We start from the raw sequence: 25093 nt of genomic DNA on the forward strand, positions 1-25093 counted from the left end.
TGTAATAAAAATGATCAATTAAAATAACATTAATAAGCTATAGCCAGGTTTTCAAAATCTATTTATATCCTTTCTTTACTGGAAAAAGATATTAAAAGTTGTGGCTGAAGAAATTATAAGATGGTCTATGCTACAACATATAGAAATAACAAATGAATATTCCAGCCTTTTACTTACCAAAATGTTCTGATGTTTGCACACTTTGGAGCATTGCATGATTTAACTGCATCTGAGTTGACTATGAGCTGCAGAGTTGTATATTGTATCCTCTCCCAGAATTTATTCTGTTAATTTCTTCAGTTCTTCTAGAGTGGCTAGCTGAAGGATAAAAACAACATTCATAAGCAAATTTCCGCTAGTCACATATTTATTGGCATTTAATTGTCTACTGCTCAAAAGACCAAGACATGAAACTCTAAAACTACTGGTATTGTCCAGAGAGGTCGCATAATAATATTATTATGGGGTCAGCTTTTTAATTTGCAACTAATGGCAAGTTTGATTTTTATCAAACATTGTAACAATTTCACCTACTAACAGATAAGCTGGATTATGTGTACTAAAGGCATCCGTGGTCGAGTGTCAATTGATACCCTTGATCGATCCTCTAAATCGACTCTCTATCAACACCCGATCGATACTCAATCAACACTCCATTGACACCTCGGTTGACACTCAATCTACATTTCTATTACTCAGTTTTGCAAATGTCACAGGGTAGGTGCATTTGATCATCTGGTATGACACCATTCTTAGCCCAGGAGACAGTTCAAAATGTCAAATGCCTGGCAGGTTCGGGGTGGGACGGGGGGAATGGTTGGGCAGGAGATAGTGGAGTTCCAAATGACTGATCCATAAGCCTGATACAACAAATACAAAACATATTTTTACTACAATTGCTACTGATCTCGCTATCTCAGTGGTCAAAATTTGTTGTGGACTCACTCAGCTGCGCTTCATGAGTCCACAACATTTTGACCACTGTGATGGTGCGTATCATTGTCGATAAGAGTACAGACCACACTAAACCACATGCAATTTGTTAAATTCAACCCAGTGAAGTCATTTATCAACATTAATGAACAAACATCATCATAATTTCAACTGTGGCAACAAACAGAGCTTTTTTTCAATAGAATGGTAACTAGAGACAAAAGCAGAAACTTATCCATAGATTAAATTTTCAGAGTCAACAACTCTTTTAATGGTATAATGAATATGATAATTAAGTCAGGTCGTGATGGATTGCCATGCATGGCTGACTGAGTTTTTCCTTCAATGCAAATTTCCTTTATATTTACATGAGCTTTCTTTCAAGGGAATTGTTTAAGCTCAGAAATTACCAGAGGCATTGTGCACAACCATTTATACGTAAATAGAGTTAAGTTTAAGCTTAATTATTAAGTTACGTTTATTTCAAGCACTGATCATGCTAAAATCTATGCTATGACAGACACTTCAATTTAATACACAAGACTTGACTGAGTGAGAAAAAAAATTATCTTTGTCAACGTTTGTAAATAAGTATATGTGAATTGAAAATAAAGTTTGGTCTTTCTTAACGAAGAGCTTTGCCGATCAACTGTGATTCAGTCAAGTGCAATTAACCTTCGACCAAATTGTTTTCACTGCCGAGGATCTGCCTTGCCATAAATATACGCAATTCACAGCTCTTTATGTAGCCATTGCTGCGTTTAATTTATAATGGTAATTGAACTGAGTGGAGTGCAATTTGGTCTGAAATCATACGCGTGATTTCAAAATCGAACGAGCGCGCAGCGCGAGTTCGATTTGAAATCACGCGTATGATTTCAGACCAAAATTGCACTCCACTCAGTTCAATTACCACTTTATTAAATCCATTTTGAAATCGCACAGTTTAATAGCCCAGTACCAGTATTTATTGAACCAATAGCCGGTTTGTCAAAAAGCGGAACCGGAAACGCGTTTACATCTCATGTCAACGTCATGTGTCAAAAACTCATTCGAGCGTAACGAAGGAAAAACACATTCCATCTCAAGCGGTTAAAATTTGCTCAAGTCATTAGCAAAACAAAACAGTCCACTTGAAAGTTCAATCTTCGTCATCCGACTCAATGATGTAAGCCCTCCGTTTCTTCCGTGGTTCTGACTTCTCATTGACGTCTTTGGAGTAGAAATTGAACGTGCAACCCGTGTAACTCGCCGATGGAACGGGGCTGCCAGAAGAAGTGAAAGCTGCCATGCGGTACTGGAACTGCGAAGGAAAGCTTGGTGGAAATCCGGACCATCCAGTTGGCTGAAAATCAGGATTGAAACCCATCATTGCCTGATGTATTTGGCCTTGTTGTTGGTGAATAGGAGCCAGTGGTGCTCGTTGGCGCTGGACTGCAAGTGCTTGATTGGAGGTTTCATTTGCACTGGTTTGGTTGGAGACCTCGTTTGGACTTTTTTCGTTATGCCCTTCTTTATATCGGAATCCACTGATTATGTGAGACAGTTCTTTCCTTTGGTTCTCATTTATTTCATCGTAGTCGTCTAAGGAAGATTCACGAGCATGGCCTGTTATTTCGCAGATGACATTGCGTGGTTGACCAGAATTCTTCAGTTTTGACACCAATGTTTTCCTCATGCTGTGGTTCGTCAACTTCTTATTTGTCTTGAGACAGGAGGCCATGGATTTCATGATATTGCCGATGGTGTTTTGTCCCATTCGAATTTTGGTGTACCAGACATCTGGTGACTGAGGACGATTTATGATGCTCAGATAGAGAGGCCCTGTGTCCTTCATTCCCTCGGGTCGCTTAGACAACCAAAGCTTCAAGAGCCGCACTGGATCGGTTTTCCCGCCGTCGGTGCTGTACATAACCCGTGGTGTAGTTCTTCGCCTGATTGACAGACCACCGCTTCGTGTTTTGGTTGGACCTTCGCAGAACTCTACGATTTCAGTGCCATCTTCTTGCTGTCTTATCACAAGGTCCTCCACGTACGCGTCGTAGTCTTCCTGGCGACCGCGTAAGCCAAGTTGTTCAGTCAAGTTTTTAAAGTTCACATTGGTCAGTACCTTTCCATTGAAATCCCCCAGCTGACCTTTCTCCCACAGGGCAGATTCCTCGTCTGGTGTTAGTGGCTGGGCTTTGTTTGGTCTCTTACCCTTTCCTTGCTGGCGCAGAGAAAGTGCCTTCGCGTTGAGGACTTCTTGTGAGTTATGGAACTCTCTCGATCGCACGATACTCAGTGGATAGTTTTTGTCCTTTAGATGACGTTCAATCGCACTTTGCATGATTTTCAGTGATTCTGGCTCGTAATCATCTCCGTCCCTTTTTTTCGCTTCGGCGTAGAACTTCGTCAGGACCTTGTCTAATTCTTCCGGCGACATTGTTTCGATGCTGACATTTTCAAGATGGCGGGACTTTGCCCAGCTTTGGAACACGTTCATCCACTGTTTTGTAGAGCGGGACGTATTTTTATTCACTGCAACAGACTTCAGCTCTTGTATTTCATCGCTTGACACTACAGGAAACCTCGAGACGTCTACTTCATTGGTTGTCTCTGGATTTGTTGCTGTGTTTTCTTCGTTTGTTTCTGTTTTCCTGGACTCGGGATCACACGGAGCTTCTTCAGCAGATGGTGAAGAAATATCGCCAAAATAATCGTCACAAACTATACTGAAAGTTGGAAACGACTCCCGGAAAAGTTGATTTTCAGCCTGGAGGAGCTGTTCATCATCATTTAGATACTGTAAGTAATTAAATTCATCCATTTTTCAAACTTTACGAAATTTTGGCAGCAAAAGTTGCCAAATTTGCCAAACAATGGCTTTTTTTTGTCTTTCATTTTCCTGCAATGTGATTGGTTAATTTAAAAAAGCCTTGAAAAGTGATTGGTTGTTTTGTTTTAGTGTCCCATTCTCATTGGCTGAGAAAAAGATGCGATTTGGAGTAAAAAATAGTGCGATTCGTGAATAAATCGCACCATTGAGAGCCAATCAGATTGCAAGGATAGCCAGTGATTTCAAAATGGATTTAATAAACTTTTTAAACTCCGTTATTCTCTGAACATTGAAAACAAATGAACGAAATTCAGGGACTTACCTTTTCCTGGTCCAAAACACAACGAAAATTTCACCAAAGCCGCCATAATGAAGCCAAATGAAGAAAAATGTCTGCTTTCCTCACAGCCGACTTCGTTGACCTTTATTCCGATTGGCCAGAAAAATGCGGGAAGCCGCTGGCAGCCGCGTTTTCCCGCTGTTTTCGAGTTGTTTCCTTGTGCCACCTCCAGGTCAAGTGAAAACTTTTTTATTAAAAAAATACACATTGACAAAAAAGCAAACTTTCATTTTATCGTTAAAACAGCAAAAAATACGAAAACGCAGGTTATTAGGGCGTTATGAAAAGCGGAGTCGCAAGATATGGCCATATTTGACCTCGCCTTTGACATGACATGACGTAGGATCAAAGTTGTACAAAGCCATGCCGCCTTTGAACGCCTTTGACATAAGAGATCAAAGGTATGCAAAGCCGTGGTGTCTTTGAACGCCTTTAACGCGCGTCAAAACTGTAGTCAAAGTTATTGACATGTTTGACCTCGCCTTTGGCAGGGATCAAATGTATGGCAAATCCATAAGATATTTGATTCCCCCTTTTAAGTGGGTCAAAGGTGGAGTCAAAGTTAAGATCAAATTTGCCCTCCTCTTTGTCATAGATCAAATGTATCGGCAAAGCCATGACATTTTTGACACACATTTGACGCGCGTCAAAGTTTGGATCAAAGCTATGATCATATTTGACTTCGACTTTGATCAGGATCAAATTTAGAGTAAATCCAATTTTTCGTGCCGTGTGAAAACAGGACAAACATCGGCACCATTATATAATATTGTAATTTCATTTTAAAATTTAGCAACATCTAAATCTGAAGTTGGCGGGTCTGGCCAGCCGAAATATTGTTTTAAATATGCTACGTTGTGTCAGCCTTGCAGTAGTCTTTGACTTATTATCGTTTTACCTTTCAAGTTTGGCTGATTAGATCTCCTGTGAGATCTAACGTTCAATAAAGCAGGATTTTCGTTCACGGCTTTGCAGTTTATAGCACGTCAGTTTTTTTTCTGTGTTGAGTTGTCTACGTTCAACCGTCATCGAGTTAAGTTTAGATTAAAGTGGTGTTCTCTATACTTGTCTTGCGACGGTTTATTTTAGTACATTGATCTGATCTGTGAGTGGGATGTCAAATGCACATAAACTTGGAAAGAGATTCCCAAATACTTGATTTTAATGAGCTTAAATGATTTTTACCCTGTCTTTTGTTTACATTTTTGCTTCCTGATTGAAAAGATAACAAGGGGAAACAAACCCCCTGTGAGCTTGTTGGAACACCTATTTATGGGTTGACAGATTTTTTGGATCAACACTGAAATGCTTGCAAAAGAGGGTACTTATTTTGATGTATTTTACGTGCAATATATAAAGAGACAAGCGGTTCCAAATTGGAAAAGAAGTGCTGTCTCATAAGAAACCTTACCTATAGCCTTGAATGAGCTGCAATGAGAAAGGTCTGTAAGCTCGTGCGAAAAGAAAAAAAAGTTCTTGAATACATGCTAATTTTCCAAGCAGGCAGACAAACATCAACATCAAGATCTGGGTGGGGGGAGTACTCTATAGTTTTTTGGGCAGGAGGGTCCTCTGTGACCCAACAACCCTTTACCAGTCCATGTTCAGTTGCTATGTTACTACCCTAGCTATTGTGGACGTATGTGTTTGTAATACCGGTATGTGTACATGTGCAACAAAAGCCAACAAAAACGCCTACACTTTGTAAGGTAAGTGCGACCTTGCGTGGTACGAACACGGCTTGTTTTAACAGCCTTTAATAATGCACGAAGTGTGTACCAGGCTTCAGATAATTGGCGAAACACTGACCTTAACGTTTATTTGTATTGGCCAGATTTTTTAGCCCTACCACTTTAAAATGGTCTCCGCGGCCCCTGTCCTTATGACCGAGGAGAGGAAAACCATCTCTAATTTCAGTGGATAAAGCCTGGTTCACAATTGTGAGATAAGCAGTGAATAAGCATAAGCGGCAGCACAAGAAAATGGAAAATGCTTCTTTGCCTTGTGCTTATGCTTGATCTTATTGCAATAGTGTTGTGCTTATCTCACAAGTGTGTGCCAGGCTTTAGGGTCCCGATATATCTGGAACCGACTATCAATTACATGTACCGCCGCAAATCCTTTATCAATATTCAATATGGTCTAGATATGTCTATATTCAAGAACTTAAAGAGGCCAAATTAACACAACCGAACGTACTGTAAATCTTTTTCGACAGTGTCTACACTACTTCGAGATCAGACACAAATAACCTCAAGTACTTTTAACACACAAATAACAACAAATAATAACAATTATAATCCATCAAATATTTTCGCTCGCGCGCAATTGGTCTAAACACGTCACGTGACCGAATATTCCTCAGCTGAAAATGGGGAATATCCGAGAATATTCCACAATTTTCACTAAAACTGCGCGTGTTGCGGAAAAGATTTGAAGGATAATAAACGCAATAGCCTCCATTTTAAGCGAAAATATCCTCGGATAGTTGCCCTTGGACATTATCTGTTCCTCGAAGCTCACAGTTTTCCTTGAGCTAAGCTCTCGGAAAACTGTTCGCCTCTCGGAACAGATAATGTCCGCGGACAAATATCCTAGGATATTTTCGCGCCAAACGGAAGCCATTGTTTAAATACTTTTAACATTATTTTGTGAGTGGTCGAGTTCTCGTGCCTATGGTTTCCTTTTACTTCCCTTCTTCTTTACGTCGTTTGTTCTCAGCACACGAAGCAGGGGGCAACTGATATATCTTCGTACTCATCGTAACAACTCTCATGAGTTTGGCAATGAAACTCGGCCCGAGGTTGGCTTCACATACCCTTCGTAAGTAGCCTGAAAATTTACATTTAATGGCTGGTAATGGACTCCATGATCGATCTCCTGGTAAGTGTCCTCCTGTTGTGGACCAACGTTATCATAATGAGTTACCAGGCCAGAACGTACGACATCAACAGCTTCATAAGTAGACTGCCCTTCAGTTTCTAACTCGTTAAGAGTAGTGTTGTAGTAACTTGGTTCTGTGGATGGTTTACTATAAGGAGACAGCTCTAAGATTTCTTGCGTGGAACCTTGTTGAGGATTCCTTGAAACTGACTTTGTCTCTGCTAGAATATGAAAGAACCAGAAAAAAAAAAAGAGCAGCGTGTTTTTCTATGCTGCATTTTATTTCGTTTTGAATTATCATTGGTAGTAATTGTTTTACTCGTACGTCCTTCCTTCCTTCCTTCCTTCCTTCCTTCCTTCCTTCCTTCCTTCCTTCCTTCCTGCCTGCCTGCCCTCCCGCCTGCCTGCCTGCCTGCCTGCCTATCTACCTGCCTGCCTGCCTACCTGCCTGTCTGTCTTCCCTCCCTCCTTCCTTCCCTATGGCACTCTTGCTCTACTATTATCCTTCCCTCCTTCCCTCTCTCCCCCTACATGCATACTTCCCTTCCCTTCTTCCCTTCCCTCTTTGCCTGTCTGTCTGCCTTCCTTCCCTTATGATATTCAGTAGGTGAAACAAGGAAGCTAATCTACCAAATACCATATCAGAACTATCTGTAGTCGAAACCCTATCAAGTGGCCACCTGTTAAACGTCAACCCCTATATGATACGCGGCCAGTAATCAAAGTACCGACGAGAGTTTCCCGAAGGTTGCCGTTTAATAGGGGTTGAACTGTATACAGATATAAAAGTTAAAACTCACCATTAGGATGCAACCGACGCCACATTACAATCCCACCGGCCAAGATCACAAGAACAAGTAAACCAACTACTATTGACAATATCAAAGTTGTTGTCGGGATCCCATCATCTTTGGTGGTAAACGTAATGAATCCCTCATTTTCATAATCACCATCTTCGTCAAAAGACCGTTGAAAAACCGCGTATCTTGTGCCTTCTTCAAGCTTTCCGTTTTGATACTTTATGAAAGCTGAAAGAAAAGGCGGAGAGGCACCTCGGGATTAAATCAATTCTGTGCGTGCTCGTATGAGTACTGGCAAAATGAAGTATTCGGAGAGAAATGAAGCCCTCCCAAGTCTGGCAAAACTGTATCTTGACTTTTATATATTAAAGGGACCCTCCAGGTGCTGGTGGAAGAAACAGAAATGATGGCATTGAAGTCGCAACAACACAAGACAAACAACAACAACAACAACAACAACAACAACAAAAACAACAAAACAAGCAAGCCAGCAAACAAACGGTTTTAGTCTTTACTGTTTAAGTCCAAATTATTAAACTAATCTATTATACATTATTTTATATTTTAAGCAGGGATTGTCCAAACTTAGGCCACAGTGGCGTCATACATTCTCAAAGTTCACTATGGTTTTCAAAATGTTTCAAAAATGTTATTCCAAAGGATGCATAAACTTTGAAGATTTAGGAAGAAATTTTTATATATTTGGAGTCTATTAACAAAATCTCTATTTATGTTCTCTAAGGGGACACGTGCTTGTTGCTCGTGTGAAAGATTATTTTGATAAGGGTGTGGTACTTTGTTACTTTGCAATAAACGTATATTATGCCAATTACGATCTCTGATAACTCTGTTCAATTTAAACCCAAAGCAGATCATTTATGAAAACCTGTGGTTCTAGGCTTTCATTTTATTTTTTCCCAATAAAACTTGTTTCAATTGTGTTTTTTTTTTTTGGTTTTTGACTTACCGTTGGTGGTCAAAATTTCAAATTTTAACCATCATGCTCTCAAGTCAATACATAGGTCTATAAAAACTTGTTTCAATTTTCAGTTTTTTTGGTTTTTGACTTAAACTTTGGGGGTCAATATTTCAAATATTAGCCAGCATGCTTCCAAGTCAATATATACGTTCTTATAAATGGATGTAGACCGTCCTTATTTCTAGAACGCCATTAGGTGTAAACTGACTCACATGTTGTTTCTCTGCGCTTTCTCTTAGCTTCAGTAACACCATCTCGGGAATAATACTTCCGGTCACCAACAGGAAATGATGTCCTTGACTGATCGTTGGCGAACTCAGCCGTAATATAAGGTTCTCCTTTCACTTGGTTATCGTAGTTTCGCATGACTTTAATGTATTGTGTGTCCGATGATTTTCCTAGGTTCTGTCCGTCAGTTAAGGGTGTGACGATCATTTGATAAAAGCTGTAAAAGAGTGTAGTAAGTTGTTTTCACATAAGGTGGCTGGCAATAGTATACCGCATTTTGTAGCAGTCATACTTTGATGGATTGTCACTACCGCTGTTTTTGTTTCTTTGCTTGTTTTGTTAATAAATAACAACATTTACTTACATCGAAGTACAATACATTACATTACTAAAAGGCTTCTACAGGACTACTTAGCATAAATGTATCCAGTAAGCTATGAAGATAAAAAGGTCATTACTACGAATCTCAGCTAAATTATTAATATATTCCCTGGCATATATGGCTTCCTTTTAAAACGTATATATTGAAATTGTTTTAATTTTATTTTTATGTATTTATTTATTTATTTATTTATTTTTTGAGGTTTAAGACTCAAAAGGTACTAAAGAAGATAGAAAGCTATGAATTCTGTCTATTTTTGGGAGTACTTCCTTTGTTTTGTAGGACCATATGTAATATCGTGCAAATTACCAGCACTGTTATCAGGTTTCTACAAAATTGATGCTGAAAACGATTTGGTCATTTACTTGACTTAGCAGGTTACTATAGCTACAGTACAATCAGCCACACCGTTGATTTTGGATTTAGGTGCTAGAAACTCAATAACGAGTTCCGTGACCGCCACTGACCTGACAGGTTTGCCATTACTCAACTCTTTCTTAGTTTTAAAGGGGAGAGGCACTTTTGTTGTTCCAATGTTGCTATCGGGAAGCGTCGGAGCGGTCGATGGGTCTGAAAAACAACATATTGATATAGGTATAGGTATATTAAATGATTAAAACGTTAACATACTATCTGGCAAGGTATAATTTCGGCAGGAACTTACGTTTGGAAGTCGATCGTTTTTCTAAGCCAACATACAACGTACATTGACGAAGGGTGAGAGATTTAATCCCCCATACGGGCCATACTCCTCTAAAGTAATTTTTAGACATAGTACCCAACTCTACCGTGGATAATACTCCCACGGGTGTTTCTTCTATCATTTCGTTTGAACAGTCCACCTTCAGTTAATTACTGCCATTTAGATGTTTCGCTCAGTTTCAAAATAATATTGTTCATTTGCTTTTACTGCTTTACTATACAGCTGAATTTCTCGTAATTGCTATTTGCCGTGTTTATGAAAAGCATATATATCTTTACCTTCAGTAGTCGCACTTTTAGGATCACTTTTTGGACCTGCACCCTTCACAGTCTCAGCCCTAACTCGAAATGAATATGTTGTAGACTGACTAAGACCATTTGCGACCGCTTTCAGAAGCGATGCAGGTACTTCCTTTTCGCCCGTCCCTCTCTCAGCTGTGTAGAATATGACGTACTTTGTAATGATACCGTGTGTAAACTCTTTAGGAACCGGCTGCCATTCCACCTCGACACTAGTACTGTTCAGTACCTTTACAGAAGTAAGTACAGGAGCCCTCGAAGGTACTGCAACATACAGCAATTTGAGCTTTTGTAAACTGAGTGCAAGTAGGTTTAATACCAGTTGCTATATTGAGATAAACTACTACTAGTGCCGACGGTATTTCAGGGAAAGGAACTGTCTATGTACATATTTTATGGTATACCATTCCACTTAAGATTTTGTTTTTCTTTAAAAGTTTTGATAATGATCAAAAAGCGACTTTTCCTGTAAGATAGTTTTCTTCTGTTCAAGACTGTGTGTCCGTCCTGATGGCCGCTAAGTTTTCACACAGGCTACTACCCTTACCTGTTATCGACTTGTATATTGTTTGTTTTCAGTGGCGACAATGATTTGCACATGAATATAACCTTATAGCCAACTTTTCTGCATGCTCTTCACCTTAGTTGAGGGCATGAGTTGAAAACCAACCGAGTCTCCCTACCTCTGCACCAAAAATTTAATGTTGTTTTCCTCGTACTTACCGTCTTGGTCCGTCCATACAGTGATGGGATTGCTGCGTGGTCCATCACCTTTCAAAGTTGCAGCTAACAACTGGATGCTGTATACCGTATACTTTATAAGTTTTGTTAACTCAATTCGACGGGAGGGTGAATCAACCCGTTCCATCGTCTCTGCATCTCCCTCGGACTCCTTGTAAATGACAAGGTATCTAAGGATTTTACCGTGCTGTTTATCTGCTGGCACTTCACCCCACGTGACTGAGATACTATTTGAGCTGGTGTTGTGTCCTCTCACATTCTCAGGAGCAGCACCAGGTACTGAACAAAGAATAATGGTATTGATAGTAATGGTATCGCAGCTATTAAACGGATATATACAGATAACGTTTAAGAGAGCCCGGATCTCTACCGCGAGGGAATGGACAATGACGATCAGAAACAAATTAACAGATAGAAATCAAATTACAAGCGGTTTGTTACCCTCTTCATTCTTGTCCAGGGTTTTTTCCTGTAACTATCTCAACTCCTTAAAAGTTTTCCAGCGTTTCGTGTTTTCAACCCATAATAGATCTTACTATATAGCGTCTCTAGCCTTTATTTGTTACACCTTTTCTGAACACCTTTACTTGTATGATTATTCCCAAATAATGCGAGGAAATCTGAACGCTAACTCACCATCCTGGTTTGTAACGAAAAATTCGGGATCGCTGTAGTGTCCATCTCCCTTGTCGGTAGACGCCAAAACTCTGACGCTGTAGTTCATATTCTTTATCAGCCCAGTTAGATTCACCTCACGTGTAGGAACATAGACTGTTGTGTTTTCAACGAGTAAAGAACTGATCGCCTGGTAGCTCACGGTATAACTACGAATGATACCGTTCTTGTCCGCAGCTGGAACTTCATTCCACCTCACTAAAAGTGAAGTGGAAGTTGTGTCGTTTAATCTTAAATCCTGGGGGGGGGGGGGGGGGGGGAGCGCCAGGTACTGCAAGGAATATAAATTGTGTTAAATTTTCATCCGCTAACATGGCGTCAACTCTTTCAGCCAACTTCACCATGTACATCGTGTACATCAAGCAAACTAAACAATTTTTCTAATTCTGAATAACAAATGCTACTGTAATGACTTTGGTTAGCCTCCAAGTAGTTGATTTTATCCTAAGACTCATGGCAATGCTATTATTACTAATAGGGTGCTTCTTAATCCTAAACAACGTTGCATTTAGGAAGGGGTTGACAAGCTTTACCTGACTCCTCTCGCTAATGCATGAAATTGCCTATTTTGCGACAATCTTGTTAATTTTTCAATGAGCATAATTTCCGTATTATTTTAAATAGCAGTATAAATCTACTAGCGTTCCATCACGAATGCCGTTCTCTTATTTGACTGCACTACACGTTGTCTATTCTGTTACAGATTAGTGAGTAACCTAGAAGTGTGCGGTTGATAACAAATAGCGGCCGCTTCTTTGCATTTCCAAAGTGTCTGCGAAGAGGATTTAGATGATATTTTGAAAAACAAGTAGACTTCTAGTAAAACAAAACTAATCGCTTTCGATTTTTATTGCGTGATAGTCGACGAGGCCGGGCCTAGCCCGAGTCAACCATCAACCGAAAATAAACTTGAAGCAGCTTGGATGCTGACCAACGTTCGAATATAAAATGTACCCATCATCAGGGATGGCGTAGTGGTCAAAGAACTCGCTTCCCACCAATGTGGCCTAAGTTCAGACACGGCGACATATGCGGGTTGGGTTTGCTGTTCGTTCTGGTCCTGGTTCCAAAGGATTTTCTCCGGCTTTTGCGGTTTTTCTTTCCCTACAAAAACCAACATTTCTAAATTCCAAAGGGCAACAGGTTTGTTAGTCTTTCGACTGTTATGTTCTTTCCTCGCTAGAAACAATCTGACTAACTTATTTCGTAAAGCATGGTTAGTTCTTGGTTATTTAAACTGTACTTATCGCTCAGCTAGTCAGTCGGGAAAAAATACTTACTATCCTGGTCTGTTCTAACAACAATGGCGTCACTGGCTGGTCCATTTCCTTTTACAGTAGATGCAAACACTGTGATATTGTAGTTGACGTACTCCTTTAACTCTGTCAAATTCTTTTGACGATGACTGGCACCAACCAAAACATTTCCATTGTCATTCTCTGTTTGTGACTGGTAAGTAATGGTGTAACCCATGATGATACCATTCTGTTTATCAGCTGGAACTTCGTCCCACGTGACTAAGATGCTTGTTGAACTGTTTTTCCGGCCTGTTACATTTTGTGGAGCACCATCAGGTTCTGATAAAAAAACAAAAAAAAAAAAACAGAGCATGTTTAGTTTGCAATAAGAGTGATTTGGATGAAACAAATAAATCGTGAAGAAAAAGAAGACCGATGTCTAAGTTAACTTCTAACAGTGCGCTCCTTTTGTCCTCTAAGTGCTCCCTCGGAATGTGAGGTTGGCTAAAAAATTGGCTAAAAAGCCGCTGGCTTGGCTTTCCATCATGCACTTAATTTGAATTTAGCAAGATAAATTCCTTCACCTATCTGTTCAAACGGCAGCCCGGAACCATGTCACCGAAAATCAGGTAGAAATGAAATTAGAAGACTACCATCTAAGAAGGCTGCGGGAAAGGACAATCTTAGAAGACAGTCTTCCTACTACACTATCAACAGTTACCCACATTGTGAGCAATTCCTTTGTCACGAATACGATCGCACGTGCAACAGGTTTGTTAGTCTTACGACTGTTATGTTCTTCCCTAGTTGAACATATTAATTTATTTATTTACCATCCTGTTCTGTTCTAACAACAATAGCAGGGTCATTGGCTGGTCCATTTCCTTTTACAGTAGATGCAAACACTGTGATATTGTAGTTGACCGACTCCTTTAGTTCTGTCAAATTCTTTTGACGATCATTGGCACCAACCAAAACACTTCCATTGTGATTCTCTGTTTGTGAGTGGTAAGTAATAGTGTAACCCGTGATGATACCATTCTGTTTATCAGCTGCAACTTCATCCCACGTGACTAAGATGCTTGTTGAGCTGCTGTTCTGTCCTCTCACATTTTGTGGGGCGCCATCGGGTTCTGATATAGAAATTCGGAATCCATTTATTTTGCAATGAGTGTAAGTTTAATTGACAACAATGCAGTGTAATTGTTTACTAAGTGCGCCCTCAGAATACCATGTGTAATGCATTGCGTGACTTCAGTTGTATATGTTGTGGTCAGCCTTTAAGTTCTACTTCAGTTCAGTAATCACGTTTTTACACCAATCTAAGGGACCGTTTTATCATCCATGAAGTGAATCCGTTCATGATAAAAACGTGAACTGATGTTTGTGAGCAATGCTCTCCATCGTACATTTTACCCTAGTACATACTTCGCAGACAATAATGACTTTGGAACCACTGCTCAATAATATGCGGAATTAACCAATCAGGATGGAGCTTTAACTTACACAGCCGTACACAAATTCGAAATTAGCCAATCAGAAGCCGTGTCTACTGTCCTGATATCGTGTGATATCAAATCACTGACCTGATTTGACTACCCCGACATGGTCACTTGGACCTGATTTCGTATGTTTTTGTAATTCGGCTATTAAGGCATGGCCCGCCTAGCTTAGCCTTTGCTAGTTGCGGGCATGTCCTTTTTTTGTAACATATAATTTGAAAATAATTAAGTGTATAGAGTGTAATTTGGGTACGGTAAAATACCTAATAGATTTCAGTTGCATATCAGGCTCGTTTTGTCTCACCATGGTTACTTTAGCTCAACCAAACCCGCCTGAAGGTTCGCCAAAGCGTCACAAAAAGGTACGATTAGGTGAATATCGCGTCGCTGACCTTCCAATCTACTATATCATAAACTGCGCGAAGAAACACTGCACATCCATAACTGGATTTTCCAACACTAAATATTTCAAAGTATATAACAAATTGAAGTAGCGTAATTTGTTTCATGTTTAAATTTATAAAATTACTGAGATACTACGCGCGCTCCAATTGGTCGATGGATGTGTCTAGATGAGAGTCTGTAAACACGGTTGTAACGATTTAGATTCGCGCGTATTTTTGAAAAGTATTTTATACCAGCGCGAGAGAACTTAAATCCGCGTTTCCAGAGGCTCATCTAAACACTTAGGGGATTAGGAGAATTCTCGAAAGCTATGCAAACCCGCGACTGCGTCCCGGGTTTGCATAACTGCCTCGAATTTTCCAAATCCCCCTCGCGTTTAGATGAGGTTGGGCGAAAACGTAACCTAATTTTCACACTAGGAAGGATCTTCTTGCACTCGCGATTGTCTCTTCAAATCCGATCAAACCAGTCCCGTTCCTAGAATCTTTGTTTCCTACTGTGCAAACTTTAGAAACGAGCGACTCCCGGGATTCCGTTGCAGGTTCGATTTTGATTGGTTTCAAATCAATGAAAATGACCTGAAGTACACGTTTGCCATCTAGCCAAGCCCAGTTCAGCCACAAGTCCGATATATCAATAAAAAAATAACGGGACAAGTATTCTTGAATATTTCATTTTACAAAGTGAAGGAATCAATCCCAAATAACACTCACAGACAAAATAACTTACCATCCTGGTCTGTTCTAACTACAATAACAGGATCATTGGCTGGTCCATTTCCCCTTTTACAGTAGATGCAAACACTGTGATATTGTAGTTGACGTACTCCTTTAGTTCTGTCAAATTCTTTTGACGATCATTGGCACCAACCAAAACACTTCCATTGTGATTCTCTGTTTGTGAGTGGTAAGTAATAGTGTAACCCGTGATGATACCATTCTGTTTATCAGCTGGAACTTCGTCCCACGTGACTAAGATGCTTGTTGAACTGCTGTTCAGGCCTGTTACATTTTGTGGAGCACCATCAGGTTCTGATAAAAAAAAAAGAAAAAAAAAAAAAAAGAAAATAAAAAAAAAAAAACAGAGCATGTTTAGTTTGCAATAAGAGTGATTTGGATGAAACAAATAAATCGTGAAGAAAAGAAGACCGATGTTTAAGTTAACTTCTAACAGTGCGCTCCTTTTGTCCTCTAAGTGCTCCCTCGGAATGTGAGGTTGGCTAAAAAATTGGCCAAAAAGCCGCTGGCTTGGCTTTCCATCATGCACTTAATTTGAATTTAGCAAGATAAATTCCTTCACCTATCTGTTCAAACGGCAGCCCGGAACCATGTCACCGAAAATCAGGTAGAAATGAAATTAGAAGACTACCATCTAAGGGACCGTTCATTTTTTATGAGGGAGTGGGGGCTGGTGGGATTTGGGAAGCACCATTTAAAAATCGCATGACCCCCCCTCAGCTTACCAATTTTTTCACATGGCCCCCCCTTATAGCGGTCATTTTTTTGGGATGACCCCCCCCAAAAAAAAATTGAACAAACAATATTTAGATTTCAACTTTTTTAATATTTCTCTATTATCCCCCTACTTCACGTTATCGTGCTCACTATGAAGACAATATTTACAATCCCTATACTACAGAGAGCTGTTGTTTAAAAAACAAATCAAAAGAAAGAGAAGTCAATTTCGGATCTCCTAGTTAGGGCTTGCCCTGAGCGTGTGGCATTTGGCCTCTCATTGGTATCTTTCTCATCTGAATTGATGGATGCAAGAATGACGTCACCTGAGTCATCTTCTCCCCCAGAGTCAATGGTATCACTGTCATACTCATCATTGTCACTTTCATCCGTTTCACTGCTGTCAGCACTTGCCCTGTTGTCATTTTGTATCAATGTCCTGGCATTTCTCAGTGTTGGTTGGCTAGCTCTGAGAGGACTCTTCTGCAGCAAGCATGAATGTCTTACAATTGCCTTTCTCACTCTTGCTGCTTTTCAAATGTTGCTTCAGCCCGAGGTGGTTGAAGTACTTGTTTAGTTCTGGAACACGTAGCTTTTTAAGCTTGGTTACATCTTCGCACAACTCAGTCTAAGGATAATCCTCCTATGATTTATCTTTTGCGTCCCTACTTAACTTTGCCTTTTCTTCTGCTCTCTTTTTCCTTTTAAATTCCAGCACTTCAAGATACTGAAAATAATCCACCAGAAACTTTGATTTGACAATAAACTTGCCTGCAAATAGAGCAACGCTCTCTGGGTCAGATAAAACCAGCCTGCCACTTCCATGCTCTTTCTTCGCTTGGACCCTTGGCTGCCAGCCATCTGGATCACGCCCTTCTTTTGGGGTCTTCTGGTAGGAGAGGTAGTGGTATTCCGGTAGGCAGGAATGGTCAGGAACTGGTTTAGGGTATATTTCTATGGGTGGTCCAGTCCATTTACAACAAAAAGAACAAATTTCTCTTACCTTTTCTCGGCAGGACAACTTTAGAAACTCCCTGTAGTTCTCCCCCTCCTCATAGTGCTCATTCATAAACTTCTCAATCTTACGGGAGTAACAGTGGCCTAGGACAGAGTCTTTCCTTGCTCCTGCATTGTGATACTGAACCAAGTACGACGTGTTGTGAAAAAACTGGAAATCTGTGGATGTGGTGTGTGAAACACATTGTTACATTTAACTTACAGATGTCTTTATTTGGAAGGTTTTTACCTCTACTCTAGTGATAGGCATTTGTGACCCCTGTTGGAACAAATGGCATTCTAAAGGAATTTTGCAAAGCCACGAGAAACGATCGTTAAAACAGAAAGCTGTTGAAGTACAAGAAGATGAGCCGGTAAGTGTTAATTTTTGGTCAGTGTTCCTATTTTTATCTGGACATTAAAAACGCATGTATGCTTCACTTTTATAATGAGAAACTTCTGTATTTTCCTATTGTGAAGATAGCACCTAAAACTGTTTGAACATTTTTACAATAGTATGTGTCTTTTAATATATCGTTTGACTCAGGTCTACATTTCACTACACGAATACAACATCAAACGGTTACACGAACCATGATCATTCAATAATATCAGTTCAATATAATAAATAAAAAAAATCGTCTTTCCTTTTCTGGTAGGTCACTAGTTCCTCCTCTGCTGATGATACAACCATACCTCAGGGTCTCCGGAAAACAAGCCTTGGCTGTATTGTTAATCCAATCGGGAAAAGAGCGCATTACTACATGAGCATCATGAAAGAGGCTCATTCCAAAATACGCAATAATGGCGAAAGCGACGAGTCGTTTAAGAAAAGGTTTACAGCTGAACGATCCAGGCAGTTTGACATCTTACAAGCAAAAGAAGCAATCTTTCTAAGTGCGGATGGCTGTTCAGAAAGGGCGAGTGAGTTTTCCATGCCAGGGTACCAGTTGAAGCCCAGTGATGGAAGAAAACTGAACTTCTCCATCAAAGAGCACAGAGCAATGGTGGAAAAGTTGAATGTCATATTGAAAGATGTAAAGGAACACGATTCCACACTCTTTCAGTCCAATGGGCTTGCGAAGAATTTGCCCACAGTTTTAATGTAAAACAGATCAAATGTATAGAAGCTAAGTTTACGACGGTCACGCAGGACATGGAAGCACTAGAAAATAAGAAGAGCAATTATAACAGCATATTCAAGAGCATACTCAAACAGCACATCAACAAAAGGAGAAGGAAAAAAGAAAACCGCAGAAAGTCAAATGAAAGAAAGAGGAAGCGGACTGAAAACAACGTCCAACGAGTTTATGGAATCTGTGTTGGAAACCCGCTAGGAAATGATCTTCCACAATGCCTTGTGTACCCTCCTAGAACGGTCGTCCCGGAAGAGTGTATTAAAGTTGAGGATGTTGCCACGTCGTTATTTAGAAGAGATGGGCCATGCATCGCACAGCTCTTGGAAGGGAATTATTTTACCAATGTTGCAAGAAGCAGAATCACCACAAACCTTGAGCAGGAAGTCAGAGATTATGTTTACACCCTCATGTACCCTGAAGAGTACACTCTGACGGAAAGCATTGCTACTTCTTGCAGCATTGGTGAAAGAGACTCCCATAGCAGCACAAGCGGCGACGAAGAACTCGAAGACAGCGAAGATGAAGATGAGTGCCAGTGAAAGTTGCATTCGAAAATAACAGTGTTAAATACTTCTTTTCAGTAGCTACAAATGCTTTTTGTCGCCAAACGTTTTTTATAAAGGAGAAGGAAAGTTTGTAATAAATTTGTATCCTGCCTTCTGTTTATTCTATAGCAATTTTTTTGATATCCAAACATGATGCCATTTTAAAGTTTTACTAAAATATTTCACTTGACCCCCCCTTTTTCCCTTATTTTTTTGGGATGGCCCCCCCTCGAAAGCTATTTTTTTTCGCATGCCCCCCCCCCAAATCCCACCAGCCCCCCCCCCCCTACCTTATAAAAAATGAACGGTCCCTAAGAAGGCTGCGGGAAAGGACAATCTTAGAAGACAGTCTTCCTACTACACTATCAACAGTTACCCACATTGTGAGCAATTCCTTTGTCACGAATACGATCGCACGTGCTAGTTAAACATATTAATTTATTTATTTCGTAAAAAAATTCAGTTCCTGGTTATTAGCTGTACGTACCGTGCAGGCAAGAAGAATTACTTACCATCCTGGTCTGTTCTAACAACAATAACAGGGTCATTGGCTGGTCCATTTCCTTTTACAGTAGATGCAAACACTGTGATATTGTAGTTGACGTACTCCTTTAGTTCTGTCAAATTCTTTTGACGATCATTGGCACCAACCAAAACACTTCCATTGTGATTCTCTGTTTGTGAGTGGTAAGTAATAGTGTAACCCGTGATGATACCATTCTGTTTATCAGCTGCAACTTCATCCCACGTGACTAAGATGCTTGTTGAGCTGCTGTTCTGTCCTCTCACATTTTGTGGGGCGCCATCGGGTTCTGACATAGAAATTCGGAATCCATTTATTTTGCAATGAGTGTAAGTTTAATTGACAACAATGCAGTGTAATTGTTTACTAAGTGCGCCCTCAGAATACCATGTGTAATGCATTGCGTGACTTCAGTTGTATATGTTGTGGTCAGCCTTTAAGTTCTACTTCAGTTCAGTAATCACGTTTTTACACCAATCTAAGGGACCGTTTTATCATCCATGAAGTGAATCCGTTCATGATAAAAACGTGAACTGATGTTTGTGAGCAATGCTCTCCATCGTACATTTTACCCTAGTACATACTTCGCAGACAATAATGACTTTGGAACCACTGCTCAATAATATGCGGAATTAACCAATCAGGATGGAGCTTTAACTTACACAGCCGTACACAAATTCGAAATTAGCCAATCAGAAGCCGTGTCTACTGTCCTGATATCGTGTGATATCAAATCACTGACCTGATTTGACTACCCCGACATGGTCACTTGGACCTGATTTCGTATGTTTTTGTAATTCGGCTATTAAGGCATGGCCCGCCTAGCTTAGCCTTTGCTAGTTGCGGGCATGTCCTTTTTTTGTAACATATAATTTGAAAATAATTAAGTGTATAGAGTGTAATTTGGGTACGGTAAAATACCTAATAGATTTCAGTTGCATATCAGGCTCGTTTTGTCTCACCATGGTTACTTTAGCTCAACCAAACCCGCCTGAAGGTTCGCCAAAGCGTCACAAAAAGGTACGATTAGGTGAATATCGCGTCGCTGACCTTCCAATCTACTATATCATAAACTGCGCGAAGAAACACTGCACATCCATAACTGGATTTTCCAACACTAAATATTTCAAAGTATATAACAAATTGAAGTAGCGTAATTTGTTTCATGTTTAAATTTATAAAATTACTGAGATACTACGCGCGCTCCAATTGGTCGATGGATGTGTCTAGATGAGAGTCTGTAAACACGGTTGTAACGATTTAGATTCGCGCGTATTTTTGAAAAGTATTTTATACCAGCGCGAGAGAACTTAAATCCGCGTTTCCAGAGGCTCATCTAAACACTTAGGGGATTAGGAGAATTCTCGAAAGCTATGCAAACCCGCGACTGCGTCCCGGGTTTGCATAACTGCCTCGAATTTTCCAAATCCCCCTCGCGTTTAGATGAGGTTGGGCGAAAACGTAACCTAATTTTCACACTAGGAAGGATCTTCTTGCACTCGCGATTGTCTCTTCAAATCCGATCAAACCAGTCCCGTTCCTAGAATCTTTGTTTCCTACTGTGCAAACTTTAGAAACGAGCGACTCCCGGGATTCCGTTGCAGGTTCGATTTTGATTGGTTTCAAATCAATGAAAATGACCTGAAGTACAAAACTAGAGACTCGACTGAGTCACGTTTGCCATCTAGCCAAGCCCAGTTCAGCCACAAGTCCGATATATCAATAAAAAAATAACGGGACAAGTATTCTTGGGTAGTGGTCGTTCACTATGTGTAATGTGAGAGGAAGTGGACAGCAGAAAATGTGCGTTCATTTCTTTTACGCTACTAAATCACTAGGAACTTCGATCAAACAGAGGTTTGTCAAGTCCCTCAACTATCTCTTCTACTCGTGCTCAAAACATTTATTGAGGGAGAGTTAAAACAGGGGTAAGCCAATTAACCCCACCCATAGCCTGCGTAACAAGCGTTCCGTGGGGTTTGGAAGCAAAGAAAGACCGAGGAACGGGATTTTCGGTGTTTTGTCTGCGCGGAAAATGGGGCGAGAGCCAAAAAAAAAAAAAAAAAGAAAGAGGGGGGTGGGAGAGGGGAAGGAAGGAAACGCATGGATTTTGAAAACCTCCGTTAGCCAGCTAACGGGGCTCGTGATTGGCTGGGCTAATCCAATATTATGGACATGTGTCGATCAAAGGTATTTTAATGCCTTTGAGTGCCAGACAAAATGGGAAGACGCGTTCGAAGCTTGTTTACAAAACGCTTTAACTTTTCTCGCTGAACGAGGATTTAGTCGTCAGCTTCGACAGTACGGTAGAAATCGTGTAGTGCAATGCCGACGCTTTGGTTTTTCGAAGCCTGCACATTATTGCAGAAGAAAGCGCGACACAATTTGCAGCTGTTCTCTTAATTTTAACATCACTTTCGTGAATGCCGCATGCGCCAAGGACAAGATAATAAACCACGGAACAGGAAATTCGCACTACTGCGTGGGAAAACCTTCTAATTTCGTCTGGCTTTTTACATGGCAACATGTTGTCGTAGTCTGACATTTCATTTGAAGCATTTTCGTTGACAGTATTTAGAACCTCTGGGTACAATTCTGAATGATTTGTTATAGTGTTAGCTGCGACATGCCAGTTTTTGTTACATATTTACCTTACCAAAAATTTAGTCGTCTCGTCGCGGGGAATTCTTACGAGGATATTTTATAAACCACTTTGACTTGGAGGCCGCCTAGGGGAAGATTATCTTTATTCAGACACTGGTCAAGATTATCTTTATTTTCCCTCTCAGATGTTTGAAGCCTCTCCTGCCCAAATTCCAAAGTTTGCCGAGAAGACTTTCCGTTGTTTGTTTTTGCTGCAGGCGATAACACTCGAACCGATTTGCGGATCTGGCGTTTCCAGCAAACGCTTCTTTACTGGAATTGCCTTTGTGGGAGTTGACTTGATAATTTTACCTTGTATCGATTCCTGGACGAATGAATACAGTGATCCAAGATTTCGAATCATGCGAGCACAAGGATTACTAACGCGACTTGAATACTTCTCACATTTTAACTTTCTGGCAGATTTGTGCTAAAACTTCACCCTTGCAGTCCTTCCTTTTAGACAGATAGTAGAAATATAGCTTGATTATAAATTACCAAATTTAATTCATCAAGATTTCTCCGTTCCCACCGTGCGCTCGTTGCTTCAGACATATTTTGACAAGTAAAGTTTATTTTGGTTCAAAGTTCATTTCCGCTACGGAAGGCCGAAGATTTTATTGCTTAATTTATGACAGCCGATGACAGCACGAAATCTCAGTGTGCGCACTCAGGCATGAAAGGCCAAGTGGGCGGTTTTCAAAATCCAGGGGTTTGTCTGCAAGCGTTTCCTTCCTTCCTTCCCCTCCCCTCCCCCCTCTTTTACTCGCTCCATTTTTCGCGCTGCTCCCGAAACCCACAGAAACGCTTGCTGCGCAGGCTACCCCACCCATAGCACCTTTTGGCGTTGTCGAGTACACTTTTACGCTTTTGTAAGACAACCTAGCTTACTCGAAACAGCTGTATACGCCAGATAAACTGGGCAGATAGACTTATCTACAGATTTGAAGTAGGTCCAGTTTAAAAAGAGAGCAAATGGACAAAAGAATAGCAATCTGACTGCTTCTTGTTTCGTCATTTCAGTTGGTTCTCTTTCTTCCTTTAAAAAAAAACTAATAATCATAACTATAGATAATAAAGGAAAAACTGAACAAAAAACCGCCAGTTTATCAACTCAGTGATGTTTTTTGGAATATGTTGAAGTATTAAGCCATAAAATATGGTTCGAGATAACCTTAGAAAACCTTGATGAAAGCCTCAATAACAAAATGACACCCTTCGCGCTGTTGCCATGACAACAGTTTTGCCGCTGGTGCTGTCTTAATAAGAAATGATATTCCCAGTCTTTTTCGTAAACCAAGAACCATCTACCCAACCCAGTCTAATGATGGGAGTTAAAGCCAATATGGGAACTATGTCTTTGCTTCACTTTAGAGGTTGCAAATGGGGATATTTTTTTTTTTTAACCAAAAGAGACTGGAGCCGAAACAGTTGCTATGGCAACAGCACTAAGGGTGTCATTTTGTTTCTTTTGTGATGCTCATTTGTGGTGCCAACTTTCAAGAACACTGCTTCAATATTTCTAGAGATATTGTTTATTTAGTATTTTACCATTTTTTACTTGCAAACGATATGACGCCATCACTACTCTAATTTGCATAATAGAAAAACGTCAATATCTCTAAAACAAAAAAAGATATTTCAAAAAGAAAAACGCCATTCTTCTGTAATTGGAAAGGTCTTTCTAGACTTTCTAGTAAGCAGAAATTTTTTGTTATGCCATTTACACTTTAAGGTCTTCCTCAAGTCTTTAAATTACATGTTGTAACTGAAATGGGTTACCATGGAGAGAGAAAAACTCGTCACAATACAGTTCACTTCTACTCTTTACCTATTAGCCGTTTTTTGTCACAGCTGTGTTCGCTCCAGTTTAGTTGATGCTTTCAAATACGTGGAAACAATGAATATGCGTCTCTCTCAGGGAGAAAGCGGGCCTCTGTATAAACATAAACTTCTTTCATCGCTTTTTCTAAAGGCAGAAGGTCAATAGCTCATGACGTTTAAAAATGCCCGAGTTATAACTTCCTCACATTTGAAGTTTTTTTTAGGAGCAAGAGCTTTTCCGTCCGTGTTTTTGAATAATGCTGTTAGAATACGCGTCCCTATTAGTATCGTAAAATTGGGGGCAGGTCTGTAGCTGTCCAAACACTGTTTGTTTTTGGCTCACGAAACAATACATAAATGATCTAAACAATGCCCCTATCTCTTGAAACAACAGAAGCTACAGGTTACCAGAAACAACAAAAATACAGGTCGGGAAGAAGTGCTGGACTACTCCAAAATTGGTCAAGAAATTTAACCGTAGATTCAAAAGTAGATTTAAACGGGAAACTTACTAAGATGACCCCCAATTTAACTCCAAGTTAGGATAAACAGTAAAACGTCCTTGGTTTTAATAATTAGTTAATAAAACTGAAAATTTGGATCAATAACTAACATGTTGACAATCATAAAATAACTTTAAAAAAGGAATACAGTTCCAGATGAGATCAATTTTCACTGCGAGCTGTCAAAGGCAGCTGGAACAGTAGACTTATCGTCAAAGACTGGCAAAGAGTAAGCTTTTGGGGATTCCTGTCATTAATTACAGCCACTGCCTTATACTATGAAAGGAACTGCATGGAACCTTAAACGAGCTACGTCACGGTTTGTTCATATTGATTCTCACCGCCTCAATTTTTCAAATTCGTCGTTTGTAATCCATGTTAATCTTCTCCATCCTTAGCCATCCTTGCTCCTCTATGGTTTATCATTATCTATTTGGTGTTTTTCTATCTTATCAAACTGTTATTTCAGGTTTCCTATCATTTAAAGGTAATTTTGTATGTGGCCAAAATAACTCAAAATACCGTGACTGAGCCCCTTTA

At 40.0% G+C, this 25093-nt stretch overlaps 2 protein-coding genes across 2 annotated transcripts in view; both read right to left on the reverse strand.

Annotated features, from left to right (window-relative positions):
- Positions 1–1997: 1997 nt before the first annotated feature.
- On the reverse strand, positions 1998–3738 carry LOC145467368 (zinc finger MYM-type protein 3-like). The gene has a single exon (XM_081450921.1). It carries the CDS (start codon positions 3416–3418, stop codon positions 2075–2077), a length of 1344 nt encoding a protein of 447 aa, XP_081307047.1. The 5' UTR covers positions 3419–3738; the 3' UTR covers positions 1998–2074.
- A 3125-nt stretch (positions 3739–6863) lies between these two features.
- LOC145468669 (protein sidekick-1-like) overlaps positions 6864–25093 on the reverse strand; it is a 72169-nt gene continuing 53939 nt past the window's right edge. The window contains exons 21-27 of the mRNA XM_081452381.1: positions 11743–11979; positions 11089–11385; positions 10345–10629; positions 9831–9933; positions 8966–9198; positions 7775–8002; positions 6864–7195 (exon numbers count right to left, since the gene is read on the reverse strand). Of these exons, the coding sequence (XP_081308507.1) occupies positions 6864–7195; positions 7775–8002; positions 8966–9198; positions 9831–9933; positions 10345–10629; positions 11089–11385; positions 11743–11979 (1715 nt within the window). The remainder of the gene's footprint in view (positions 7196–7774; positions 8003–8965; positions 9199–9830; positions 9934–10344; positions 10630–11088; positions 11386–11742; positions 11980–25093) is intronic.

This window comes from Orbicella franksi, chromosome 14 (genome assembly GCF_964199315.1).
Source record: "Orbicella franksi chromosome 14, jaOrbFran1.1, whole genome shotgun sequence".
NCBI classification, from domain to species: domain Eukaryota; kingdom Metazoa; phylum Cnidaria; class Anthozoa; order Scleractinia; family Merulinidae; genus Orbicella; species Orbicella franksi.